This window comes from Danio rerio, chromosome 5, assembly GCF_049306965.1.
Source record: "Danio rerio strain Tuebingen ecotype United States chromosome 5, GRCz12tu, whole genome shotgun sequence".
Taxonomy (NCBI): domain Eukaryota; kingdom Metazoa; phylum Chordata; class Actinopteri; order Cypriniformes; family Danionidae; genus Danio; species Danio rerio.
This window is the reverse complement of record NC_133180.1, coordinates 24,768,848-24,792,413: the sequence shown is the minus strand read 5'-3', so window position 1 is coordinate 24,792,413 and position 23,566 is coordinate 24,768,848. Positions and strand designations below refer to the sequence as shown.

General features: G+C 37.5%; 2 protein-coding genes and 1 long non-coding RNA gene across 11 annotated transcripts; 1 reads left to right on the top strand and 2 right to left on the bottom strand.

Moving 5' to 3' along the window:
• Positions 1-330: 330 nt before the first annotated feature.
• Positions 331-6,986, bottom strand: si:ch211-114c12.2. Of its 3 annotated transcripts, none has more exons than XR_012405777.1 (10): positions 6,762-6,984; positions 5,786-5,847; positions 5,027-5,698; positions 2,437-4,664; positions 2,041-2,171; positions 1,691-1,784; positions 1,556-1,601; positions 1,370-1,444; positions 1,123-1,275; positions 331-950 (listed from the first exon to the last, which is right to left on the bottom strand). XR_012405777.1 is itself a non-coding variant. In NM_001002300.1 (10 exon segments), coding segments are annotated over 8 exon segments (1,842 nt in total). In that variant the 5' UTR covers positions 5,827-5,847; positions 6,762-6,986; the 3' UTR covers positions 331-950; positions 1,123-1,131.
• A 1,562-nt stretch (positions 6,987-8,548) lies between these two features.
• On the top strand, positions 8,549-19,247 carry capga (capping protein (actin filament), gelsolin-like a). 7 transcript variants are annotated; one of them, XM_073950753.1, is made up of 9 exons: positions 8,549-8,647; positions 11,788-11,981; positions 12,075-12,229; positions 12,463-13,988; positions 14,076-14,225; positions 15,660-15,746; positions 18,549-18,681; positions 18,755-18,846; positions 18,932-19,247. In XM_073950753.1, the coding sequence occupies exons 4-9, from the start codon at positions 13,755-13,757 to the stop codon at positions 18,995-18,997; spliced, it is 762 nt and encodes a 253-aa protein (XP_073806854.1). In that variant the 5' UTR covers positions 8,549-8,647; positions 11,788-11,981; positions 12,075-12,229; positions 12,463-13,754; the 3' UTR covers positions 18,998-19,247. The 7 variants fall into 7 exon arrangements, with proteins under 7 accessions (XP_073806854.1, XP_073806851.1, NP_001275994.1 ...); XM_073950750.1 differs by having other exon boundaries at positions 11,785-11,981; positions 13,827-13,988; NM_001289065.1 differs by having other exon boundaries at positions 8,584-8,647; positions 13,827-13,988; positions 18,932-19,097.
• LOC141385808 (uncharacterized) lies at positions 9,856-22,779 on the bottom strand. The gene is made up of 3 exons (XR_012406845.1): positions 22,743-22,779; positions 20,511-20,601; positions 9,856-12,771 (listed from the first exon to the last, which is right to left on the bottom strand). It is a non-coding gene; the product is annotated as an uncharacterized lncRNA (long non-coding RNA).
• Positions 22,780-23,566: the final 787 nt, after the last annotated feature.

Genomic DNA, 23,566 nt, shown 5'->3' with positions numbered 1-23,566 from the left:
CAGAGAATTATCACCTTTACACAAAACTGGGGTGCCCAAGCCTGTTTTTCAGGAACTACATTCCCGCAAAGATCACTCCACCTTTGATCAAACAAACCTGAACCACATTAATGTTCAGAAATACTTGCTAATTACAGATCGGCATGTTTGAGCAGGGTTGGCACCTGATTCTGCACGAAAGGTAACTCTAGAAACAGGACAGAGCACTACTGTATTAAACACGAGAATAGCTACCATCACTGCTGTATAAAAAACCAGTTCGAGACTGCAGGATGTCTGAAATGCATGTGGCAGGCATATTTTGGTTAGTGTTTAAAATAATGATTTTGATTTGAAGGTATCTGACAACTCCAGTTTTATTCAAAGTATCTGATTACAAAGAATGTACAGGTGTTTTATGAGCTGCACAAACAAAACTCTTCAGGGACGTCATTTATCAGCACATGGAGCTCAACAAAAACTCTCAAAACTCTTCATCAAATGAAAGCTAGTCTTTGTACATCATTCAGCAGGGATCAGGTCGCATGATACGCGTCTTTTAACAGTCACTTTCAAAAAGCAGCTATTTAGACACTGATGTTTGAGCTACGACTACATGTGAAAAAAACACTATTCTAACCAAAGCTAAAAAATAATATTTTCACAAAATTATGGCAAAAAGTACATATATTTGTACAGGTTAAATTTAAATTACAAAAGAAAAAGCAACTAGTCTCTGTTTTTCCAAACTCTGATAAGACTAATGCACAAGTCGAGACGATTCAATTGACCTCTATAGCACGCCAACAAAACAAAAAACATTGCTACAGAAGAAACGAAAATACTTTGGTGATCTTTGTGGTTTTTACAGAGATTAGCTCAAACTATCATACAGCAAAAATGTCAGGTGAGGAAGATGGGCAGCTCTGGAGAGACGCTCAACTCTGGACACTCGCCTCACCTAATGAAATCTGCAAAAAAAAATATATATATGTATTATAATTATTAATAACGTTGAAAACACAAGTACACTAGCAGATTTGATGACTAGTTTGGATAATTTGGCAGTTAATAATGAAATTAATATAAAATTACTGATAAAGGAAAAAATATTTATATCGAAGTGTGTGATTTGGGACGAACCGTTCTGGATCACCACCGGCGATAGCTAGTGGCTTGACGCTGATGGGGCACTTTATGCCGCAGTGTCTGCAAGTTCTTGTATTTTGACATGATACTCTGACTCTTTTTGAAGACGGACTTCTGGTTGAAGGTTGGTCTTGGAATCAAAGTACTCTTAAATAACAAAAAATGTTTGATTTACTTGAAATGATTATCATCATTACTATCAGCATTTCAATTTGGGACTCAATGGAATTCACTTTAGTACCATCAAAGGTTTCCTGATAACTCCATCAGGTGCCGACGGCCTCTTCACTCCAACAGCTGGGCGGAAACCAGGCCTCTGTATACAAAAGTATTCATATAATCAAATAAAACAAGACATGCCATCAACTTATACAAGCACTCTCTAATTCCAAATCTCCTGAAATCTACAACTGAAGAATTCAGTCACCTGAAATGCAACCGGCTTCCGGGTTTTTGGTGGACTTCCAGAAGACCTATAAAAAATAAACAAGTAGATGGTTCAATCAAGTAAACTTTTTAGGTTCTGAGATCAGATCAAGCAGCAGGAAAGATTCTTATTTACCTTCTTTCTTTCTGTTCCTGTGAGGAGCTAGGAGGACTTTGCAGCTTGGTGAAACGTTCATTCAACGTCAAATTTCCACGAGATTCTGATTCCTCTGAAAGGAGAATATTTAGAACAAGAAAGGTTAGAAACTGAAACAATACCACTATTTACACCGGCCAGTGTCCTGGAGAGTTTAGCTCTAACCCTAATCAAACACACCTGAACCAGCTAATCAAGCTCTTACTACGTATACTAGAAACTTCCAGGCAGGTGTATTGAAGCAAGTAGGAGCTAAAGTCAGCAGGACACCGGCCCTCCAGGACCGACTTTGGACACCCCTGATTTACAGTTAAAATTATGACTCTTACCAGACTTGCTCCTGGATGCCTTATTCCTCCAAGGTGCACTGTTCCTGGGACTAGTACTGGGCTTGTGGCCTGCCTCCCAATGGGAAACCACAACAAGGTCACGTGAAAGTCGCCTGTCTATCGGTGAGGAGCTGAAAAGAAGTCAACAATGCGTGAACTATTGCTGCTTATGGTCTGGATGCAAAAGCATTGAATAAACAATCATCAAGCATTCAGAAAATGCAAAGGCATGCACAAATGTTATCTGATTTCAAAGTGGAATAGACTTGTGCCTTGTGTAACATTTTCTCTCCTCGGTTCACTTCAACTAAATTACTCAAACAGTCTTCATGAACCCAATTGTATTGCTGTAAATGCAGAAGGACCAATTTATGGATTAACTACATGGGTACTTACAGCAAAGCAAGCCCAACATCTCCATGGTTCAGTTTGAATTGGTAGAATAATTTTCCCTGATTCAACTTGGCCTTTAGCAGCCATCCTTTTGCTAATGTGAATAACAGACCTTGGCAGACTCAATGAGTGGACTGAAGGACGCCATGCAGGTTTTACGTTCCAAAAAGTGAATCAATTAGCAGGTGAGCGCTTCCTTTTTCTCCAGAGTTGACAAGCCAGATGCGTTCCTCTTGACCTATCCTCTCATATTGAAGACTGAAAATATTTTTTCCTGCTGGAACACTCATTTCTTGACTTAAATGGAGGTTTGCAGTTCTGTATTCGGCGTTGAGAGAATCTTCTGAACGTTGTTGATTTGTACCATTTTTGGCCAGTTCTCCTTGATGAAACTTCACACTGCTTGTGCATTGCTGGTGTTTCAATTATCTTCTCTGTATATGCATCTTCATGAATCTTCATATAAATCCTTAAGCAGATCTTCTGTTCCAAAACATCTATTGAGGGGACTACAAATGAATGGTTGGTATCTGGTAACCATATTTCACTAGACAAATCTGTATTGTGTCTTCAGCACAACCTCCATTTCAGTGAAGAGAGTTGTAGAGGTACAAGGGGTCTCTGCAAGTCATCAACATGGCAATTCAGAGCATATTTTGTGAAAGTTTAAAGATTTCATAAAAACCACCCATGTGATGACTGGTTCAGTGTGTTCCCATCTTTGTTGATCTGTCATGAATGCAAGTCTTCTTTCTCATCGTGGTTCTTACTTGAAGAGGTCTCTTGTTACAAAAAGTTACTATGATTATTGGGTATTCATTTTTGGAAAATGGTCATCTTATTAGATGCTGACAAAATCTTTCAACATCTATTAGGTAAATGTACATGCCTTTATAAAAGGAGTTATTTTTGTTCTTAATCTGATTTCCAGCCACAGAGTCAATCTGTTTCCTTCATCCAGCCAATCATGTCAATTCTTCAGAGGGTACAACTTGATAAGACACATCAGCAGTATTTCAATGTTGAAAATGCTCTGCTGTGTAAAATTCTTCTCCATTTAAGTCCATTGAAATATTTCCATTTTCCAAGAAATTCCTATGCACTGTCCATGCCCCACACTTGTGAGATTGATTTGTGCTTGCGTTACTGCAGTGAGCTGCATACTGCGGCAGAACATTGTAGGTATATCATGACAGACTTTCCTTCAGCAAAAACGTAAGAATAAGGATTAAAAACCATTTCCCTCACCGAAAGAAACTTTAATCATCCCTTTTGGATCAAAGTCGATGTGGAGGATGCATCATGGAACAAACTGCATGTGACTTTTGGTTAAAAAAAAAGACTTTTGAAAGAGCTTGCTTATCTCTTATCACATTCTCTTGTTGAGGACAGAAGTATTCTGGACAATGACAGGTTTAACATCATACTGTTGAAAATAATGAGGAAAACGGGCATGATTTTCTTTTTTTCTCTCATCCATTTCATCATTCAGGTGACACCCATTTGTTGAAAGTTGTGCCATTGTAAAACAGGAAGCTTGACCTTCTAAACATCACGCGCCCATTGCCACAATGTGAGGGGTGATACCATACCTGTGTGCGCTCTCAGAGCGACGGGATTCCACCTTTGATTCAGAGTCCCTCTCAGCAACTGCAGTCTTGGAGTCGGTGTTGGGGGATGACTCTCTAGAAGATGGCATCTTTTTGAGTGGCATCTTGCGTAGTGGCACTCCTGAAGAATCTTTGCCATTTTTTGGTGTTGTCTGAGGCTTGGGTTTCTGGACTCTGTCTGATAATCTTGGCCTTGGTGGTGGGAGTTTGAACTGCGTCACCGACTCTGCTCTGAACCTTCGTGCCTTAAGCAGTCGACTCTTATCAACAAGGGTCAAACCACGACCTCTGAAGCCCCGAAGAGGAAGAGGTCTCACAGACAGTTCCCTGCGGAAACGCTTTGGCGGCCCATGCTCCAAACTGCTAAGTGGAGGCGGCCGTCTGAAATCTTGATTCCTCCTCTTCATTGGTCGTCCAATCTGCCTGTCTTGTAGTCGCATAAGCGGATAAGGTCTGATCGACGAGCCAGGTGGGGGTGGGCCAGGTCTTCGTGCTGGTGATCTGTAAGGGGGCCGAGAGTGTGGACTGCCTCCTCCTCTGTGTGCAAATTCCATGCTGGGGCGCCGAACATCCCTTCTAAGGTCTCCATGCGGTGCACGTTGATCTCTCTCTGCAGACCACCTACATATCCATTACAAACAATACAAACATGTTGGTTATAATGCCAGTTTGTGCAGCTTGAGCTGTGTGGAAGCTCTTAACTTCTATTAATTTAGATCCAGCCCCAGGCTACTGAATGCCATATCACTTCTGTGGTGGTATTACTTTAAGTGGGAAATGCCTCAAATGGTTTTTACATTTTCTCCAGACAGACTGTTTGACTTTAGGGGCTTTATTATTAGATCCTGTGGTACTTTACAGTGACAAAAAGCTGAAGGCAGCTGGGATTTACTCTCACCACCCTGCAGTGTGTACTTGACTTCGCAAACTAACACATAATTGTATAATTAAATTACCCAGCTTGTACAGCTTCATTTGTGTACCTCTCTGGATATGAACTCCTTCCATGAAATTCTCTGGGCTTTCTGTGGGGTGGGCCAGGGAACCTCGAATCCCCACTGTGGGGATGAGGGTAACCTCCTGGGCCATTCCAGTGGTGCCCACCAAGTGCTGGTCGGCCAAAAGGCCTCTCCCGGGGAGTGGGACCCCAGCTCCTGTCATGATCCTGAGGGCTTGGGCGTCGCTGTGGACCCCTGAAGGAATTATGAGGTGAAGGAATCCGTCGATCTGATGGAGGGCCATGAAAAGATCCGTGTCTAGATGGAGATGTGTGTCTAGGGTGGTTTCCATGGAATACTGGTGCTCTGTGGCTAGGCGGTCCATGTATAGAGGTATGAGGGGATTGCCTGTGCTGTACTGGGGGAGGGCGACTTGAGCGGGGTGGTGATGGCCTCCTTCGGCCTCTCTGTGAATCCTGCGAGTTGGGATACGGATGGAAGTGATCCTGGTTCTGCATCCACTGTCCGTGTGGTCGCTCTCTGCGTTCACCCATGAGTGAGGAAGGCCTCTTGGGGTAGGGCTGGGATCCACTACTGTTGTGAACTCTCCAACTCGGAGGGGCTTTTCCAGGAGGCCCTCTGAAACCTCTTTGGCTTCTTGAAGGGGGGCCATATCGCCCTTCATGATTCATGCTATTGTAGTTGTCTGAGAAAGGCCTGTATGAGAATAAACAACATTTTAGTCTCACTTATAATGATAAACTTAGTTCAATCAGAATTAAATATTACATATCTAAATCAAACCTGTGTTTGGAACGAGGAGATCCTGATTGTGGTCTCACCATTTTTTCAGTTTTATCACCTATCTTCAAGTGAAATAAAAGACATTAAATATTAATCTTCCAGTTAAGGTAATGCAACATGCCTCACGTACAAAAAACAATAAAAATATAAATAATTGCGAAAAAATAAGAAATATTGACTTAAGGTTGTAGTATCTGAAAATAAAACAAAAAATTATAACACAAAGAAGTTCTTATAATTAATAACCAATAATACTTCACATAATTTTAAGTCCATACAAACAAATCCAAGCAATCAATCTTAACGTGTCAGTGCTTTGAAAATGTAACAAAAGTTAAAACGTTTCATGCTCCTCGGAGAGTGTGTGTGCTATTTAAAACGTTTGAGGACATGTAACGTTACCGTTTCTACAATGCATTTCAACCCCTTTTAAACAAACAATACAGTACGACACTGCAGGAAGTCGATACAAATAAAATCACTGAATGCGTTTGCCAGAGACGTGGTGGTTGGATGAAACAAACTAACATGCAAGTTTTAGTAGTTTTCCACGACCTTAATTAAATCATGTTAAAAGTCAAAAGTTGAACCGAGCTCGACGACACCACATTCCTGGCCTAATGTTACATGAACGCGTGTCTGGGCCGACAAGGCCGTGAGTCACATCCAAAATGCTAACTCGAAACAAATGTACCAGCACGACGTTTCACTAGTAACATTACACAGATAATGCAACAACACTTCTAAGACAATAGAAACAACATTAGCGGTACGTGTAAATGTAAAAACACATCGAACAAAACAACACTCCTTCGTTTATCGCGCTAATGCGAAACTACGACAAAGCGAAACCATTTTCACTACAGTGCTATGCAACAATATCAGTTATGCTAATAATTCGTTTAATCTTTTCACTGTTAAAGGTCTACGTTACTAAAATCCGACAAAGTTGACTGGCTGTGTTGTTTTGACATACCCGATGTAGCGCGATACTGAAAACAGATAGGCCGTGATAGCAAACAAACGTCTTCTGTTAAGCGTCGGTCCACATCTGACCAAAATAGAACCGTAAACGTTTCCAAAAAACAAACACTCCGTCGCTTTCGTCGTCACATCTAGGTTTCTCCGTCGAAAAAAACGAGTGGTCTCCGTGAAATTACATTCACACCGACTGAACAGCTGCAGCCGTGACGTCACCTGAATGGGGCGCGTTCACGACCAGACTGGGACAGGAACTGACTAGGATAGGATTATTATCGAATCCGCCCATATCGTTGCTTTGTTAGTATGTTATAATATTTTTAGCACGTATATTTAACAGTGTTAATCATTAATTCAGTATTAGATACTGGTTTGGGTAAAATGCATAAATCATATACAAAAATTATAAATTCTCAAAATAGACTGGGAATTAAAAATAGGCCTAACGTTACCAACATTTGCCCAGTGCTAAAACCTCAGCTGTTGTACCGTTTGTCTCTCTCTCTCTCTCCCTTTGTTACTCCAGACTATTACATAACTTGGTTTAAATAAGATAGCATGGACACTTTTAATTACGTTCACTTGTCCTATGCCTAGAAGTTGGTATTTGACTACACTGACTTCATTGCACTGAAGATATACTTTTCAAGTGATTGGAATAATGTGAATTGACAACATTAAAATACAAATTAGCATTCTTTTGTTCCTGCACAGCATTATATATAGGGGGTTTGTCAGGCACGTGCACACATAGGGCTCAACCTGTGAAGTGCACATGCCCTTTTTAGTCTTGGATAGAAAGTGCCCTTCCAAAGAGATCTGAAGTGCCCTAGCGCCCCCCAACCTTTACCCCCAATCTAATTTTCCCACCTTTAGCTGTTTCTGGGTCCTGCTGAACCCTATTTAAAAAAAAAAAAACATGATATGGAAGTCACTAGGGACCAGTCCAGCACAATTTCCAAAGTGTGTTTTTTATCTTATCTAATTTACACAGGTTTGTTGAGAGGCAGATCTATATCAGACCCTTATCATCAAACATGGTTTTATTAGGTAACTAATTTACTTTTTAGATTTTATTTTCTGTGGACCCATAACCAGATTACAGATGATCAAAGTTAATGTTAATCTACTGACCTCTGCTGGTTCACCACATAATCTCTTATACAGTACGTCCTCTTTCTTACAGCAATGGGAATGTTTTTCTTATGTTGGTAAAAATAGACATGTTATAATTCTTACTAAAGCTTCAAAGTATACCCACACATCATACTCATACAGTATTATACTATAATAAATGAGAAATCAGATAACATTGACACTTTTAACTCACACTTTCCATCGCCATATGTTCCATTGAGAGATAGATATGAATCATAATAATAACCCTGTGATCTTTAGTGCTGAACAGCTCACATGACATTTGTTTACCTAAATACTGGAGTCCTGCGATACAATAAAGCTTCAGCTCATCAGGCTGCATTTTCAGACATTGTTATTTTGACTTTTCACCACCTTGTCTTTTTCCCCTCACTTTTTCCGTAAATGACATGAGCATGTAGTTAAAAGGATGAGTTGCTTGTGTAGTCAAAAAGAGATGTGTTTGCATACAGTGTGTTTGCAGCAGATGTGAGATGCTGATGATTAGACTCCCCCTGCGGCTAAACATTTGGTTAATACACTTTTGTCCATCCAACCAAGAGCTTCACACAGTCAATGCCTCAATAACTGTTTGGCCTTTGTAAGTTACCGAGGGGTAAATAGCAGGAAGTTATGAGGCAAGTCAGTCAACTGTATATGCAGAAGAGGTGGTTGTTCAGGCAGCTGTTACATTTAAGAGCTGTCAGGAGCTGGACTGACATCAGCAAACACTGTTGCATTAAGGTAGGAAATTCATATTTCAGCATTTTGTGACTTTCTGTAAAAAAAAAATAATAATAAAAAAGAACTTTAAAATACATTCATACTAATATACATCATCGGTCAAAAGTTTGGGGTCAGTTTTATTTATTTGTTTTTTAAAGAAAATTTATTATTAAACGGTTAATATTTTTTACATTTTAAATAACTGCTTTCTTATTGTATATAGTTTCAAATGAATTTATTACTCTAGTCATTATTGCTTTTATTACTATTAATAATAATAATTAATATTAGAGTGACTTCTGAAAGATCATGTGACTCTGAAGACTGGAGTGATAAAGCTAAAAATTTGTCATTAAAAATCACTGGAATAAATGATAAATACTTTTGAACAGTTATTTTATAGTGCAATAACATTTCACAATTTTACAATTTGTGCTGTATTTTTGATTGAATAAACACAGCCTTGGTGAGCTGGAGAAACTTATTTTAAGACAGATTAAAATCCTACTGAGCCCAAACTTCTTACGGGTCGTGTATATTTATAAATATTATGACAGATCATATAGTATTATGACATGTGACACTTGACCACAAATTATGATGCAACGGTATTTTGCCAAAAACTATTAGAATATTATGAAAATATCTTGTACAATGATGATATTTCATAAATGTACAACTGTAAAATGTATCAAAACCTAATTTTTAATAGCAGCAAGCATTGATAAAAACTTCCTACAAATATTAAGTTTGTTTTTTTAACCATCAGATTCCAGATTTTGAGGTAGTTACATCTCAGGCAAATAAAGTCCTTTCTAATGTGTCATGGTTGGTTGCAAGAAAGCAAACCCAGCTGCAGCAATCAACAATATAAAAGGTGTTTGAGAGAATTAGGCACAAGTAGACAGACAAGGTACAAACAGTATAGGGGCAATAACACAGTGAAGCCAGTGGTAGAGACAAGATGGCACTAAATTGAACAGCCAGCCAGGGGAAGAGTGGTCAGAGCTAGATCCTGGAGCAAGCTATGTAAACTCACTGGCAGGCCAGGAAAGTCAGGACACAGGATAGGACTGGAGAAGTATAACACAGCAAATAGGCAGCAATAATATAGACAATTAAACTTCCTAAATATAAAAACTATGAAATTAAATATAAACTTTAGTAGAAAAAGAGAACTAGACTGACTCAGACAACTGGAAATAACAGAAACTGAAAAAGACTAGAATCTTAAAGAGAAATTTAATAATCAAAAAAAAAAAATCTAACAAAATTAATTAGAAATACAGGACTGGGATTGACAAAAAAAAGGATTAAACCCGAACAAAGATTAACACACAAAATTAGGTAAACACTAGGAACAAACAAAAGAAAGTTACAGCAACAAACAAACAGTAAGTAGACAAGACAACTAACAGGCAATACAAACCATTCAGTAAGGATATAAGACAAGCTCATACAGAACAAACCAGCAAAGAAATGAGAACACACAGCACAATATATATAGAACAAAGCACATGAGAGACAGGTGCAATCAGGATAACAAGGAAATAAGAGGGCGTCGGGGTAACTGAAACAAGGAGGAAAGACTTTTCAATCATCAGAGCACGCGTGCTGAGGATGATGTGACAATAAAAGTTATTTGATTTGATTTGACAAGAGCACATGGCCAACACAACTTAAGGCAAAGCAATGCAAGCAAGCACAGGGCAAACAAGGAATCATTAAACACAAGACTGTCAGGTAAGGACCATGACATGATTTCCAAAAATGGATTCTTATAACTGGTTGCCACATTAACATTAGTTTTTTTTTAACTTAAGTTTTTTCAGTAAACTTCTGATGACATTTTTTTTTTCAATTTAAATAATTAGAAAATAGGGTTAACAGTCCTGTTTTTAGAAGAGTTATAGAAGAAATAATTAACATGGTGGAATGACCCTGGTCATTTCTAAATCTTACCAATGTCACTTTCTAAAAAATGCTATGAATGACAATTTTTCAACAAACATTTTATTCAAACCCACGCCTAATAAATCCAATACGGAAACTAAAAATCTTCAAGTGTTCATTTTTTTTTGCATCCATTAGGTCACGGCTGCCCCTACAGTTTACAGTGGTGTACAGCACTTCTAAAACCCTGGCATTAGTGAATCTGAACGTGCAGCTGTTTTGATTCACTTTGATACTATATTTGAGGGAAGTGAAAGCAAGTGCTGTCAGCAGATATTTCTAAGCAAGTGTTAGACCGCTTCACTAATTCAAGAGAAAGCATAGATTGTCACCCCATACTCAAGATGGTTGATGTTGACTTGGGAACTGTTAAACATTCAGATATTAAAAATCATGTGAGACCAGTCAAAAGAATAAGAGTCACCCTTGTGTGGTTTATTTCTGTTTGTAACCTCACATCTGACCGCTTGATGCAATTAAGTAATCACTGTAAACGCAGTCACTGGGGGAGATCTCACTCTTTTGATCTGTCTATCTGCCTTTGGTGAACGTGGCTGGGTGTGTGTAAGCCCTGTGTCTTGTATGGCTGCGGAACAGTTGGCCTTATGAATTATTTGTGTGGTAAAATTGCATCTCATTTTACAGCTCTATTATATGTGATCTCTCTGCTCTCACCTCCCACCGTCCTTCCCATTGTGCATTTCTAATGAAGCATGCAATCCCATGCTCTGCTTCCATATCTGACCCCTAACCTTCAGGGTTCTCCGCCTCCACTGTCTGGATCAAGCGAACCTCATCATACCTGTCAGATCACACTGTCTGTTGCTGCTTCTCTCCCACCACTTCCCATATTTCCACTTTCTGTTCCTTTATTTTCCTTCCCCCCTTCCATATGCTATTTCTTTCTTTGCATTCTATGACTCTCATTATCATGTTAAATTATTCCATCATTTCTCTTCTCCAACTTTTTAATTTCTTTGCTTTATCAGAATCCATCTTATGAGGTCTGTACATACTTGATATTTTAGTTTCCCTCCTCTCTCCTTTTCCTTCTGCATCCATTCTCTTCTTTCTCTCATACACTCTCGCTTTCTCCTCGCTTCATTCCCCCTTTTCTTGTCCACCTCCTCCTCCTCTCCTTGCTTGTTTCCTTTCCCAGTGAAACCCCAAACCTCGTACACACTCTTTCTCCTCTTCCTCAGCAGGATGCTTAATCTGCGGGCAGCTCAGAGCCAGTTCACCCATGAAGTGCGAGAGCCTGGGCTATGGGTTTGGAGGGTGGAGAAGATGAAGGCTGTGCTCCTTGACCCTTCGCAGAGGGGGATCTTCTACAATGGAGATGCGTACATCGTGCTCAGCAACCGTGGAAAGGATGGAAGTGACCTGCACATGTGGATGGGTTTGTAGTAAAATTTAGTGTTCAATTAAATGAAACAGTACTGTAGTTTGGCATTTTTTTGTTTATTACTGCTGGATTTCTTATTTTGGTTAGGGGAAAAGTCTTCCCCGGATGAGCAGGGTGCTTGTGCCATGCTTGCCACTCAACTGGACAGCTTCTTGGGAGGAGAGCCAGTGCAACACAGACAGGTGCAGGGCTTCGAGTCACATGAATTCATGGGACTTTTTCCTAAAGGAGTCAGCTATAAGGTGAGTGTAAATGCACAACAGTGAAACAAGAAGCCCCTTTGTTTTCTCTTCCAAAATAATAAAAATAATAAGATCTTTCAAGCCATTTAAGGTTTGTTGTTGTAAAGAAGGAGCTGCGTTCCAACTCTCGTTCCAACTCTCGTTCCAACTCTCACCTATGGTCATGAGCTTTGGGTCATGACCGAAAGGACAACATCTTGGATACAAGCAGCTGAAATGAGTTTCTTTCACAGGGTGGCAGGGTGCAACCTTGTAGATAGAGTGAGGAGCTCTGTCACCTGGGAGGAGGAGCTCGGAGTAGAGAAGTCAGCTGAGGTGGCTCAGGCATCTATTTCGGATGCCTCCTGGATACCTACCTAGGGAGGTTTTCCAAACATATCCCACCGGGAGGAGGCCTCGGGGAAGACCCAGGACATGCTGGAGGGACTATGTCTCTCTGCTGGCCTGGGAATGCCTCAGGATCCCCCTGGAGCTAAAGGAAGTGTCTGGGAAGAGGGAAGTCTGGGGTTCTCTCCTAAGATTGCTAACCCTGCAACCCAGCCCTGTAAAAGCAGTTAAAAATTAATGAATTAATGAGTCGTTTAAGCTGTTTTTGCATCAATAAATCCTTAAATCACAGTTTTCAAAATAATCTATGTTGTATAAAATAAAAAAATGTTACGTAAAGGGTGACATAAAGGTTCACCAAAAAATTTTAATGGACCTTTGTGAGTTTCAGTAACCATTGATATCTATAATAGGAAAAACGAACACATTTGCTTTTAACTGCTTTAATGTTCAACAGAAAAAAAAAACTCAAACTTAAACGTTTATGATGAAAAAAAAATTATAACAGAATATTTAGTTTTGGTTTGATTATGGCATTTATGATTAAATTATGACTGATTAAGTGTCAAAACATTTTCATAGAATTATTGTTGGGGGACACATTCATGCACTCATTTTCCTTCGGCTTAATTTCTGATTTGTCAGCGGTCACCAAAGTGGAATTAACCACCAACTACTATGCCATATGTTTTACACAGTCAATGCCCATGAAAGGACACGTGCATTATAATATATAACTATGTAAAGATTGAATTTATGACAAAATTAGGAAAGAAATAACTAAATATGTAAAGTAATGTGTTTTGTATAGCGCATTTATCCTGTCATACACCTAAAGCACTTCACAATCATGAGCGGGGTCTCTCAACTCTACCACCAGTGTGCAGCATCCACTTGGATAATATTATGACAGCCACAGGACAATGGCACCAGTGTGCTCACCACACACTTGCTAGGGGGAGTGGAGAGACAGTGACAGCAGATTCGGTGGATGGGGATGATTGGGAGGCCATGATGGGTAAAGGCCGATGGAGGGAATTTGGCCATGACACTGGGGTTACACCCCTACTCTTCATGAGAAATGCCATGGGATTTTTTATTAACCACAGAGAGTCAAGACCTCAGTTTAAAGTCTCATCCGCAATAAATAAAATTAATATATATTTTTTTTACAATTTCCAAATATTTAGTTTCAACTATGTTTTTGAGTGTACTAAAGAATGTGCCTCTAAGAATCTATGGGTTCTCTGGTTTCTCCATCTTGTCTCAGGAGGGTGGGGTGGAGTCAGGCTTCAAGAGTGCCAGGTCTAGAATTGATCCTGTTAAATATCTGTACCAAGTCAAAGGAAAGAAAAACATCCGCGCAAGAGAGGTGGAGTTTAGCTGGGGGAGCTTCAACAAGGGGGACTGTTTCATACTGGACCTGGGAGAGGTTTGTAAATGTCTTTATATGCTATACATGCTTGTGTGTTGGTGAGCAACCTTTATGATCCTTTTATGATTGTGTGTTTATGCTCAGAATATAGTCGTATGGATTGGTTCCAAAGCCAACATGTTTGAGCGACAGAAGGTGCGTGAGATAGCAATGCTGATCAGAGACACCGAGAGGAATGGCAAAGCTCACATCATTGATGTTCGAGAGGGAGAGGAACCAGTAGAGATGGTCAAGGTGACAAACAACACGTCTATTCCTTTATTCCTTTAAAGATGCATAAAACAAATCATAAAACATGCCACATCACATGGCAATTAGGTTCAAATTAATTTGTTGTCCTTGGTGATTCATTAAAAACAAGGAATATGTATGTATGTGTGTGTTTATATATATATATATATATATATATATATATATATATATATATATATATATATATATATATATATATATATATATATATATATATATTTGCAGGCAAAATGAATGACTTCTGTTGAAACACTGATGTCTTGAGCATGTTCAAAACAACCTGAATATGATGATCAACTCTCAGAATCTGAAAACTTAATCTTCCCAATAAAACATAATCATACTTTTTATATGTAAGCTGCAGCACCCAACATAAGAACAAATAAGTACCATTTTGTTAACAAATACAGGTAAATTAAAGATAATAATGTTGTAAGTAATGTTTGTATTTTGTACTCTAGTTTAAAGTTAACCCCAAGGAGTCAGAGATAGGCCTACAATTAATTAAAGGCAATTATTTACTGAAAAAAATAGTTAGCAGAAGCCAGCTTCCACACTCACAAAGAGTCCATAGGGCGCTCTCTGTGTTGAGTCTCAAATCCAGAGCAATTATACTTTTACAGAAGGTCACCAACTACGTCATGCTCTTAGGTAGGAAGATTCTGGTTGGTTGAAACAGAGATAACCTTAGATAATCTCCACATATGGACGTAAAATTCAAAGCATAACTTTCAATGACTATTTAGGTGACAAGCAAACAAAGGTCAGACTTAACAGGTCCTCCAGAAGGCTATTTTGAGAGTCAGAATGATCACAGAGATGAGATTCAGTCCTTAAGGAAGAGTTTAAGCAAGTGTCTTATCAGTATAGTATATTGCTGACAGTGTAAGAGCAGCATCTTACTGAGCATTAACAAAATACAAACTACAACAGAATTAACTTTATTTCTAACATGTAATATCAGTGTTGTCACTATTGTGGTTACAAACTTGGCATACAAAAAGAGCAACAAACACATTCAATTACAGTTTTCCTCAAAAGAGGGATGACACTATGACATGAAATAATGTAGGCAGTTATTATCAACTTTACTTATAATCATATCAAAGGAAAGATATATCCAAATATATGTATATGTTTGCCAGTTTTTGATTTAGTTTTTAGACTACTGTTTTAAAAAATGAATGCCAGTAAACCACTGAGTAGCATTGTATAAATCCCCAAGGACCATGGTTTCAGCAGAAATCGTCTTTAATGCTCTACTGAGGAAAAAATTAACCTACATCTTCAATGGCCTGAGGGAGAATAAATTAACAGCACATTTAAATTTGTTAGGTAAACTATCCCTTTAGGGCAAAAAAGAAAGACTAATTAAGGTATGATTAGTAAAATACCATCTCTATCATCACTTGTAAGGCACTTGGTCCAGTTCCAGCTCTGAAGGACAGCTCAACAGAGGAAGACTCTGAAGCAGATATCACCAATTCTGCTTCCCTTTACAAGGTCAGCCCTCTTTCTTTTACACTAAACGTCATATATTATAAAAAAAAATCAAAGTACCTAATCTAATCTTGTGGTCAGTCAATCTCCTTCAATGTTATAATGACACAATATTACAATTACAACTACAAAAAGGACACAATTAATATGATATTGTCACAATACTTTTGTCATGGGAAAATAAGTCTGCATAAACCAGATATTGCTGAGACCTTTATATCATTATGTTGATTTACTTCCAAGTTCCAACTGAAATGAAATATTGAGTAGAGAGTGGGGCTTTTTTGTGCATCATACCCTTAGCAAACTAACGGTAAGGAGGTTGTGGTTAAGAATATTGTGGCTGAAGCCGTCAAACAACTGCCACTCCAAAAATTGACCAAAACAGACTTTTTTAGTGCACAGATTAATTTTTCACCTAAAGAATAACAGTATGTGCCAGCAAAATTAACATTGTACATTTTTATTTTACATGGACTTTTAAGGGCACCTATGATGAAAATCATCTTTTGCAAGCTGTTTGCACAGAGAGATATGTGTAGGTATAGTGTGTCCACAGTCATTGATGTAAACACAATAAGTCTTTTTTTTTTTTTTAATTACTGACATTAAAATAGCACTTAAATCCCAGTGATTTCGAGGCCCACCGCAATGTGATGCAGGAGTGTGGTTTTCCCACCCACCAAATTGATTGACAGGTGCCATATCTCGATAATAACACGTATACACATTTCCACAAAACATTTTTTTTGCAAAGAAACTGAGATTAAATTTGTTACAACGCTCTGTGTTCAGCTGCACCTTAATAATTAATTTTATAAGTTTAAAACGTTTCTAAAACATAAAATAAAATTACTATTTAATTCTTAACTGTTATAATTACCATGGCCACATGATGTCAGTAAATGCGCACAAATGTGTGTGTGTGCGCGTATGTGCAAACGGCATTTCTCATCATTTCAGAAAGGCTTGAATAATCTCCACCACAAATACATGAAATGAAATTACTTGGTAATTCTGACGATGAGCTGCATTTCAGCTTCATCACATTCTAAAAAACCTTAAGTTATTTATTTAACCCAATAGTTGAGTTAAACATTTAGTGCTTTTGTTGGGTTATTTTTAACCTTTTTAAATTTATTTATTAATAACTCAACCAGTTGAGTTAAACATTTGGTGCTTTGTTGGGTTATTTTTAACCATTATTGGGTTATTTATTTAATAACTCAACCAGTTGAGTTAAAAATTTCAACAGTCAACTGATTTAACTGACACAAAATAGCTTTATTAATATGCATGTGTGATGTTGTTTTTGTGTTATAAAGTTTATTTAAGCTATAATGCAATATTGTTGTAATATCAAATATTTTATCAAATTACTTAGCCGTGTCGTGTTTTTTATATCTGTTTCACCATTCAAGAGCATCTTTTAGAAGCGTTGGGTTGTGGTTCAATGTAATGTACATTGTCGACACTGAGTGAAGCCTGCTGCAGCTGCTGGACAGCCTCTACAGCACATTCCTTATTTCTGTTCAATCAACACAAGGTTTTCTGCTTATAACTGTCTGTACTTTTTTCTGTTCTTCATTGTTTGTGATTCTTGATTTATTTTAACAAAAGTGTCTGGAACTAAAATGTTATGGAAATAAAGCATTTTTAATATTTTTGAAAACTGTATGCTATTTATTTACACAGCAACAATTAAAAAAAAAATAGTAGCACTAGTAATAGTTGCAATATTAATACTAGAGTGAAAAAAACAATTTAATCAAAATAACCCAATGGATTGGGTTTAAATAACCCATAGTTGGGAAGGTGCTATAATAACCTATAGTTGGGTATTATGTTGGGGTAATTTTAATCCAAATATTTTAATAGAGAGAGTCTGCCTCTGTCACTGTGGATTTATCTGATGTAAGGCATGATGAGAATGTCAGATATTGTTGTAGATATGCATGTCAGAGTGGTGGGTGGGAAGAAGCAGCTCATTTGCGTTTAAAGCCACAGGCTACAAAAACAGCTACATAGCCCTCACGTTTTGAGTTTGTGTATCTCACTTTAGTTTTATTGCTGGAGAGCAAAATGGGATTATCATGCTGACAAAATGACCAACACTTTAAAGAAAACCTCTTGAAAATGTTGTATTTTGTTGATGCCGCCATCTTTATTTGACATTAATTCTTTGTTTTATGTTTAAGATTTAAAACTCAGTGTTATAAATGACCAGCTCTGTAAAGTAATATATTTTATTATTACACCAAATAGTGTAATAAAATCTTGACTATATATCATATGGGCATCTGTGTATTGAATGGGCATCAAAGTATTGCCATGGAAAATATTTCTATACTCTGCTAAATAGGCATGGGATGATAATCGTTTTAAAGGTATACTGCGGTTTGGAAAAGTCAAGGTTTTAAAACCGTCAATTTTCTGCTATATCATTCCTTTGGTATATGTACGATTTTTTATTTACTTTTTTTTTTCAGTATCTCCAGCAGAAAAGATGATGAATCGTAATAAAATCTGTGTTCTTGAAGTCATTGATTCATTTTCATTATTTAGCCTAATGTTTACTGCTCCATAATATTATAAATGTTTCTCAAAAGGAAATATATTTTGTTGAAAGGGGAAAAAAGTTTTTTTTTTTACCCAGACATTTAAAAATAATTGATCTTAGAGCAGTAATCACAATACTGTGAAACCGTGATATTTTTATCCAATGTTATCATACCGTCAGAATCTTATACTGGCCCATGCCTACTGCTGAATCAATATATCCTCACTAATAATTCTCTTTCTCAGGTGTCTAATGCAACAGGCCAAATGACTTTAACAAAACTGTGTGACAAAGGACCTTTCGGTCAAGAGCTGCTGGAGAAAGACGACTGCTTCATACTGGACAATGGATCCAATGGGAAGATCTATGTTTGGAAAGGTGCTTATTCAATCCATGTGTGTCACGTAAAATCATAACTTTTTAATCATTACCTTTCATTGCGGACAAGCAGGGAATGGAGCTAATGCAGAGGAGAAGAGAGTCGCCTTGAAGGTAGCAGATGAGTTTATTACCGAGATGAATTACCCCAGGATGAGAACGCAGGTACAATAACCAGCAGTTCAAGCTTTCATTTTCACATCTGTGCAAAACTATGACCTCCAGTCATCCACTTTTATTACACCCTCAGGTGGAAATTCTCCCTCAGGGTCGTGAATCGGTGCTCTTCAAACAGTTCTTCAAGAGCTGGAGTTAAACATCAACACCAGCAGGATGTATGATACTCTTTTTGTATTATCGCACAGCATACTAGCCTTGAGTGGTGTAGAAGACTACCTGTTGAAACTCTTTGCTGTTAGCCAAAGGATTGCTTGTTTATTATGAACGGGACTGTTGTCATTTTTATTTAAAAAAAAATGCCTATTTAAGAATAATGTTTTTAAAAAGGCCATTTAAATTGTTCAATAATTGTCTGTCAAATGCAAAATTAAAAGTATAAAACATAACTCAAAGTTCTGGTATTATGTGAATTTGAAATTTCCGGGTTTCTCAGTAGCAGATTTAATCACAGCTGGGTAAACTTCGAGAGTAGTGAATGGCAGCGAGTGGGAGAGCGGGGCACAAAGTAACACTTTTTGGTTGTGGCCAAATAATGAACAAAGTAACGGGAATAGACAGGCCCGGATTGGCTAATCGGGAGGACCGGGAGAATTCCCGGTGGGCCGGTCCGTTTTTTGGCCGTGAGGGCCGGTGTCACTAGTTCCAGAATCGGTTGCTCTCAGCAGTCACACTTTTTAAAAATAATTTAATTATTTACTTGACCACAGCCTTCTTATTAATTATTTTACCGCAGCTCTGCTCTTTTTATCTATTTTCTCTTAGCCTCGTGAGCAGGATGCAGGTTAATGATGATATACTGTAACTAGATAAGTCACCATTAAACGTACAGCAGTTGTGGTACAGTGGTTAGTACGTTAGATTTTGAGGCGGCCAACCTGGGTTCGGTCCTTCTCTGAGTAACAATTTTTTTTTTTTTTTCATTTTTATTGTTAAGACATAATACTGTAAGGGTTGTTGAACATTTGAAGTTCTAAAAGTGCTGTTTTCTCAAAAAAAAAGACGTGATAGTGTAATTAGAAACTGAATTGGAAATAACCTTATTTTAATATAGTCAGTGGTGAACTGAGATGGGCCGGTCTGAGGCTTGAAACTCCAGGGCTGAAAAAGAGTCCCACTCCGGCCCTGGGAATAGACAAACCATTTTACCAACAAATAAGCCTCTCCTACAAATGAGCACTGGTTGTATGATCACCAGACCTATGGTTTCTGTGCAGTATTGCCAAAAGTGCCAGGAGTAATAACTGTACTATTTACTCCACCTCCGGGGCTAGTTGTAACAGAGGGTTAGTTGTAACATGTGCTCAAAAAAGTAAAATTTCACACAGTTAATTTAAATGTATTAATTTATTCATTTCTTTTCGGATTAGTCCCTTTATTAATCTGGGGTCGCCACAGCGGAATGAACCACCAACTTATCCAGCATATGTTTTATGCAGTGGATACCTTTCCAGCTGCAACCCATCACTGGAAAATCATTTAAATTCAGTTTATTTTAAATAGTATATTACCTCAGTAGTTGTGTCACACCCTCGTTACTGCAGCTCCAGTCAGCACTCTCCCTCACCATCCACCACTCACCACACCCGTAAACAATCATCTGATTACTAATCACCTGCATCTACAATCACCCATGCACCATATATACTCACTTCCTTCATTCACTCACTGGCTGGAATCGAAGTCAGATGGTTCTGTCATCGACTCTCCCTCTTGTACTCTTCCGTGGATGTCCTTCTTCTCCTGTGGATGTAAACACAACCGCTTAAGGGAGGTGACTAAGCTTTGATAGAGTAATCCGGAAGATCTAAAACTTACCATATTAACTGTGTGTGAGATCGCTCTCCCTCTGCTACACCCCTTACCTGCTTCATCTCTTAGCATCTGTTGCATAGCACTAATAAATACTCTTAAAGATTTATCCATCTGTATTCCTTGTGTGACTGTGACAAACGTGACTAAAATTATACTAAAATACAGCATGTTTATTTATTTGTCTATTAGAAAAACACATTTGGATTCATTTGCATTATTACCCATTATTTTACAATGCATTAATTTGCAGTATTAGCATTAAATTCTAATTAAAAACACTTATATAAAAAGTTCCCAACATTACACCCAAATTATTTTGTTAGTTTAATTGTTGTCCAACAGTGTGGGGCTATTTGTAACACCCTGTTAAAACTGTGTCGTGTTTCCTCAATTGGCTAGCAGTAACTGTGTCTTTTTTTACTTTTAAATGGTTCCATCTTTTAGCGCAGAAGACTGTATTTACAGCAATATAAGATTTTAGGTGCATACTTTTTAAATATTTATTTTTAAATAAAAAATATATATATATTGAGTATATAAAAAATACCTTTATGCTGAAAAAAAATGGTTTCTCCATTGTTTCTCATCCAAATTTTGCTGAACTTTTTAAATAATTGGCAGGAAGACATCTGCCAACACTGTGGTAAAAAACTCAAAGCATGCCATGGTTAACCCTGAGCAAATAGCTTTAAACCCCTATTTTACCCAACGTTACTTTGTCCCCTGCGCTTCCCTACAACAAATCAACTTTTTTGCAATCCCATTTGCTGAAATAATATTAGAAAAACTCCACAATGGTGTTATCAAGACTTACAGAAAAAGTTATACTTTTATTTACTTTGCTGCTTTTTATTTACAAATGCCTCACACAAGCGGTAATTTGTTGCAAAGACGATATATGTAAACATAAACACAAAAATGCCCATAAGTTCATTCATTCATTTTCCTTCAGCTTAGTCCCTTTTTAACAAGGGTCACCACAGCAGAATGAACTGGCAACTATTCCAGCATATGTTTTATGCAGCGGATGTCTTTCCAGCCGCAACCTAGTACTGAGAAACACCCATACACTTGCGCATTCATACACACTAATACAGTAAGGCCAATTTAGTTAATCCAATTCAATGTTCATACATTTTTTACAAATCTAAATGTTAAAAACTTTCAAGGATTTAAGATGCTGATGACTATACATAACAGCGTTGTGAATAGGGTCATGATGTGTGGTGATGACTGTTCTTCATATATTGAGGCTCACATTAACTCAATATCATACATGCACAAACAGACACCAAATAAACTACTAACGCTTATGTAATACATACGTGACCTTTAGTGTGATCAGAATTTATCTTGGACATGCACGCAAAGATAAAGGATGAATCTGTAAATTAATCTTAGGGCTGATCCTCCACACAACCAAGCCAAATCAGTGGAAAGGACAAACGACTGGACTTTTGGCTATGAAAATAAACACTACATAAATAAGAACTTTGCCAATAGCAGTTTCTCAGTTGAAAGCACACCGATGTTCTTCCATCTTCTGCCTTAAAAACTGCTTTAAATGTTGAAAAACAGGCCTACAAAAAAACGCTGTTTCAGTTTTAGTGAGCAAGGCTTTAATGTCTGTAACTGCATCTTTCATTTGAGATGCAGTTCTTCGGAGGGTCAAATAGTGACCATCTTTGTCATTGCATTGTTTCGACAACCTTATGCAATGAAAGAAGTTATTTCCATTAATTAGTTGCATTAATTTCTATGCCCAAGATCTTGTATTGGTAATGGGAACCCATCCACTATCTAACTGTGAGGTATACACCATCTGCTCCAGCACATCCCAGAGACATTTAGCAGGCTTTTTTTTTGTTTGTTTTTTTTTTTTTTTAACAATTTGTGCCTGATGAATTATGACATTGTTATGTGGTAATACAGTTATGTGAGACTTCACATCAGAAGCTACACACACCACATCAATAAGGTTTAAAGAATTGTTTACAAATCCATAACAAGACTGTAATCTATTAATCATTGCATTAAACTTACATCCATAGACTTTGATGATTACTCACCCTCAAGTGGTTCCAAAGCTTTAAGAGGTTCTATTTTCTGTTGAACACAAAAGAAGATATTTTGAAGAATGTTGAAAACCAGTAACCATTGACATCCATAGTAGGAAAAACAAATATGCAAGTCAATGATTACATTTCTAACATTTAAACAGATTTAAAAAATTAAAAATTCTCAAACTGGATTTAAACAAATGATTTGAGTAAATGAAAATCATGTTCATTTTTGAACATTCTGAAATATCTATTTAAATTAATAAATTAATGTATTAAGTTACTACTATAACTGTAGTTGCTAAGATATTTTCTATTTCATGCATGTTTCAGATGATTTTCCAATTAATCCACATTTCAGACCATTGAACAGCGTAACAAACAGTTTACTGCCTAAATATGGAGGTTAATAATTGCCACTTGAGTCATTTGAGAACTTGTGTAATGAGAGTGCTTCATCTTGAAATGACAACCAGGGAGCAATACCAGTTTCATTATGCCTGTTGATTTGATATTTTATAATACAAAAACACATAATCAGCATGTACTTATATGTCTATAGCCTACCAAACCAATGAATCATCAGGAAACAGTTTCGAGCTTTGGAGCAGGAAAGACCAACTTGGCCAAACACAGTGATAAAGTTTTGATTAAAAAAAAACTTCCTGTAGTTATAAAGTCACCCTTAGAACTTGGCTAGCTTGTAAGCTTTTGTGGTATAACAAATCTAGAATAGATTTATTTATTTAAAAATGTTTAGCATTCTTACTTAAAAACAAAATTAAAACAGTTTTGCATGCATGTTGTTTTATTTAAGTGAAGCATATAAGCAC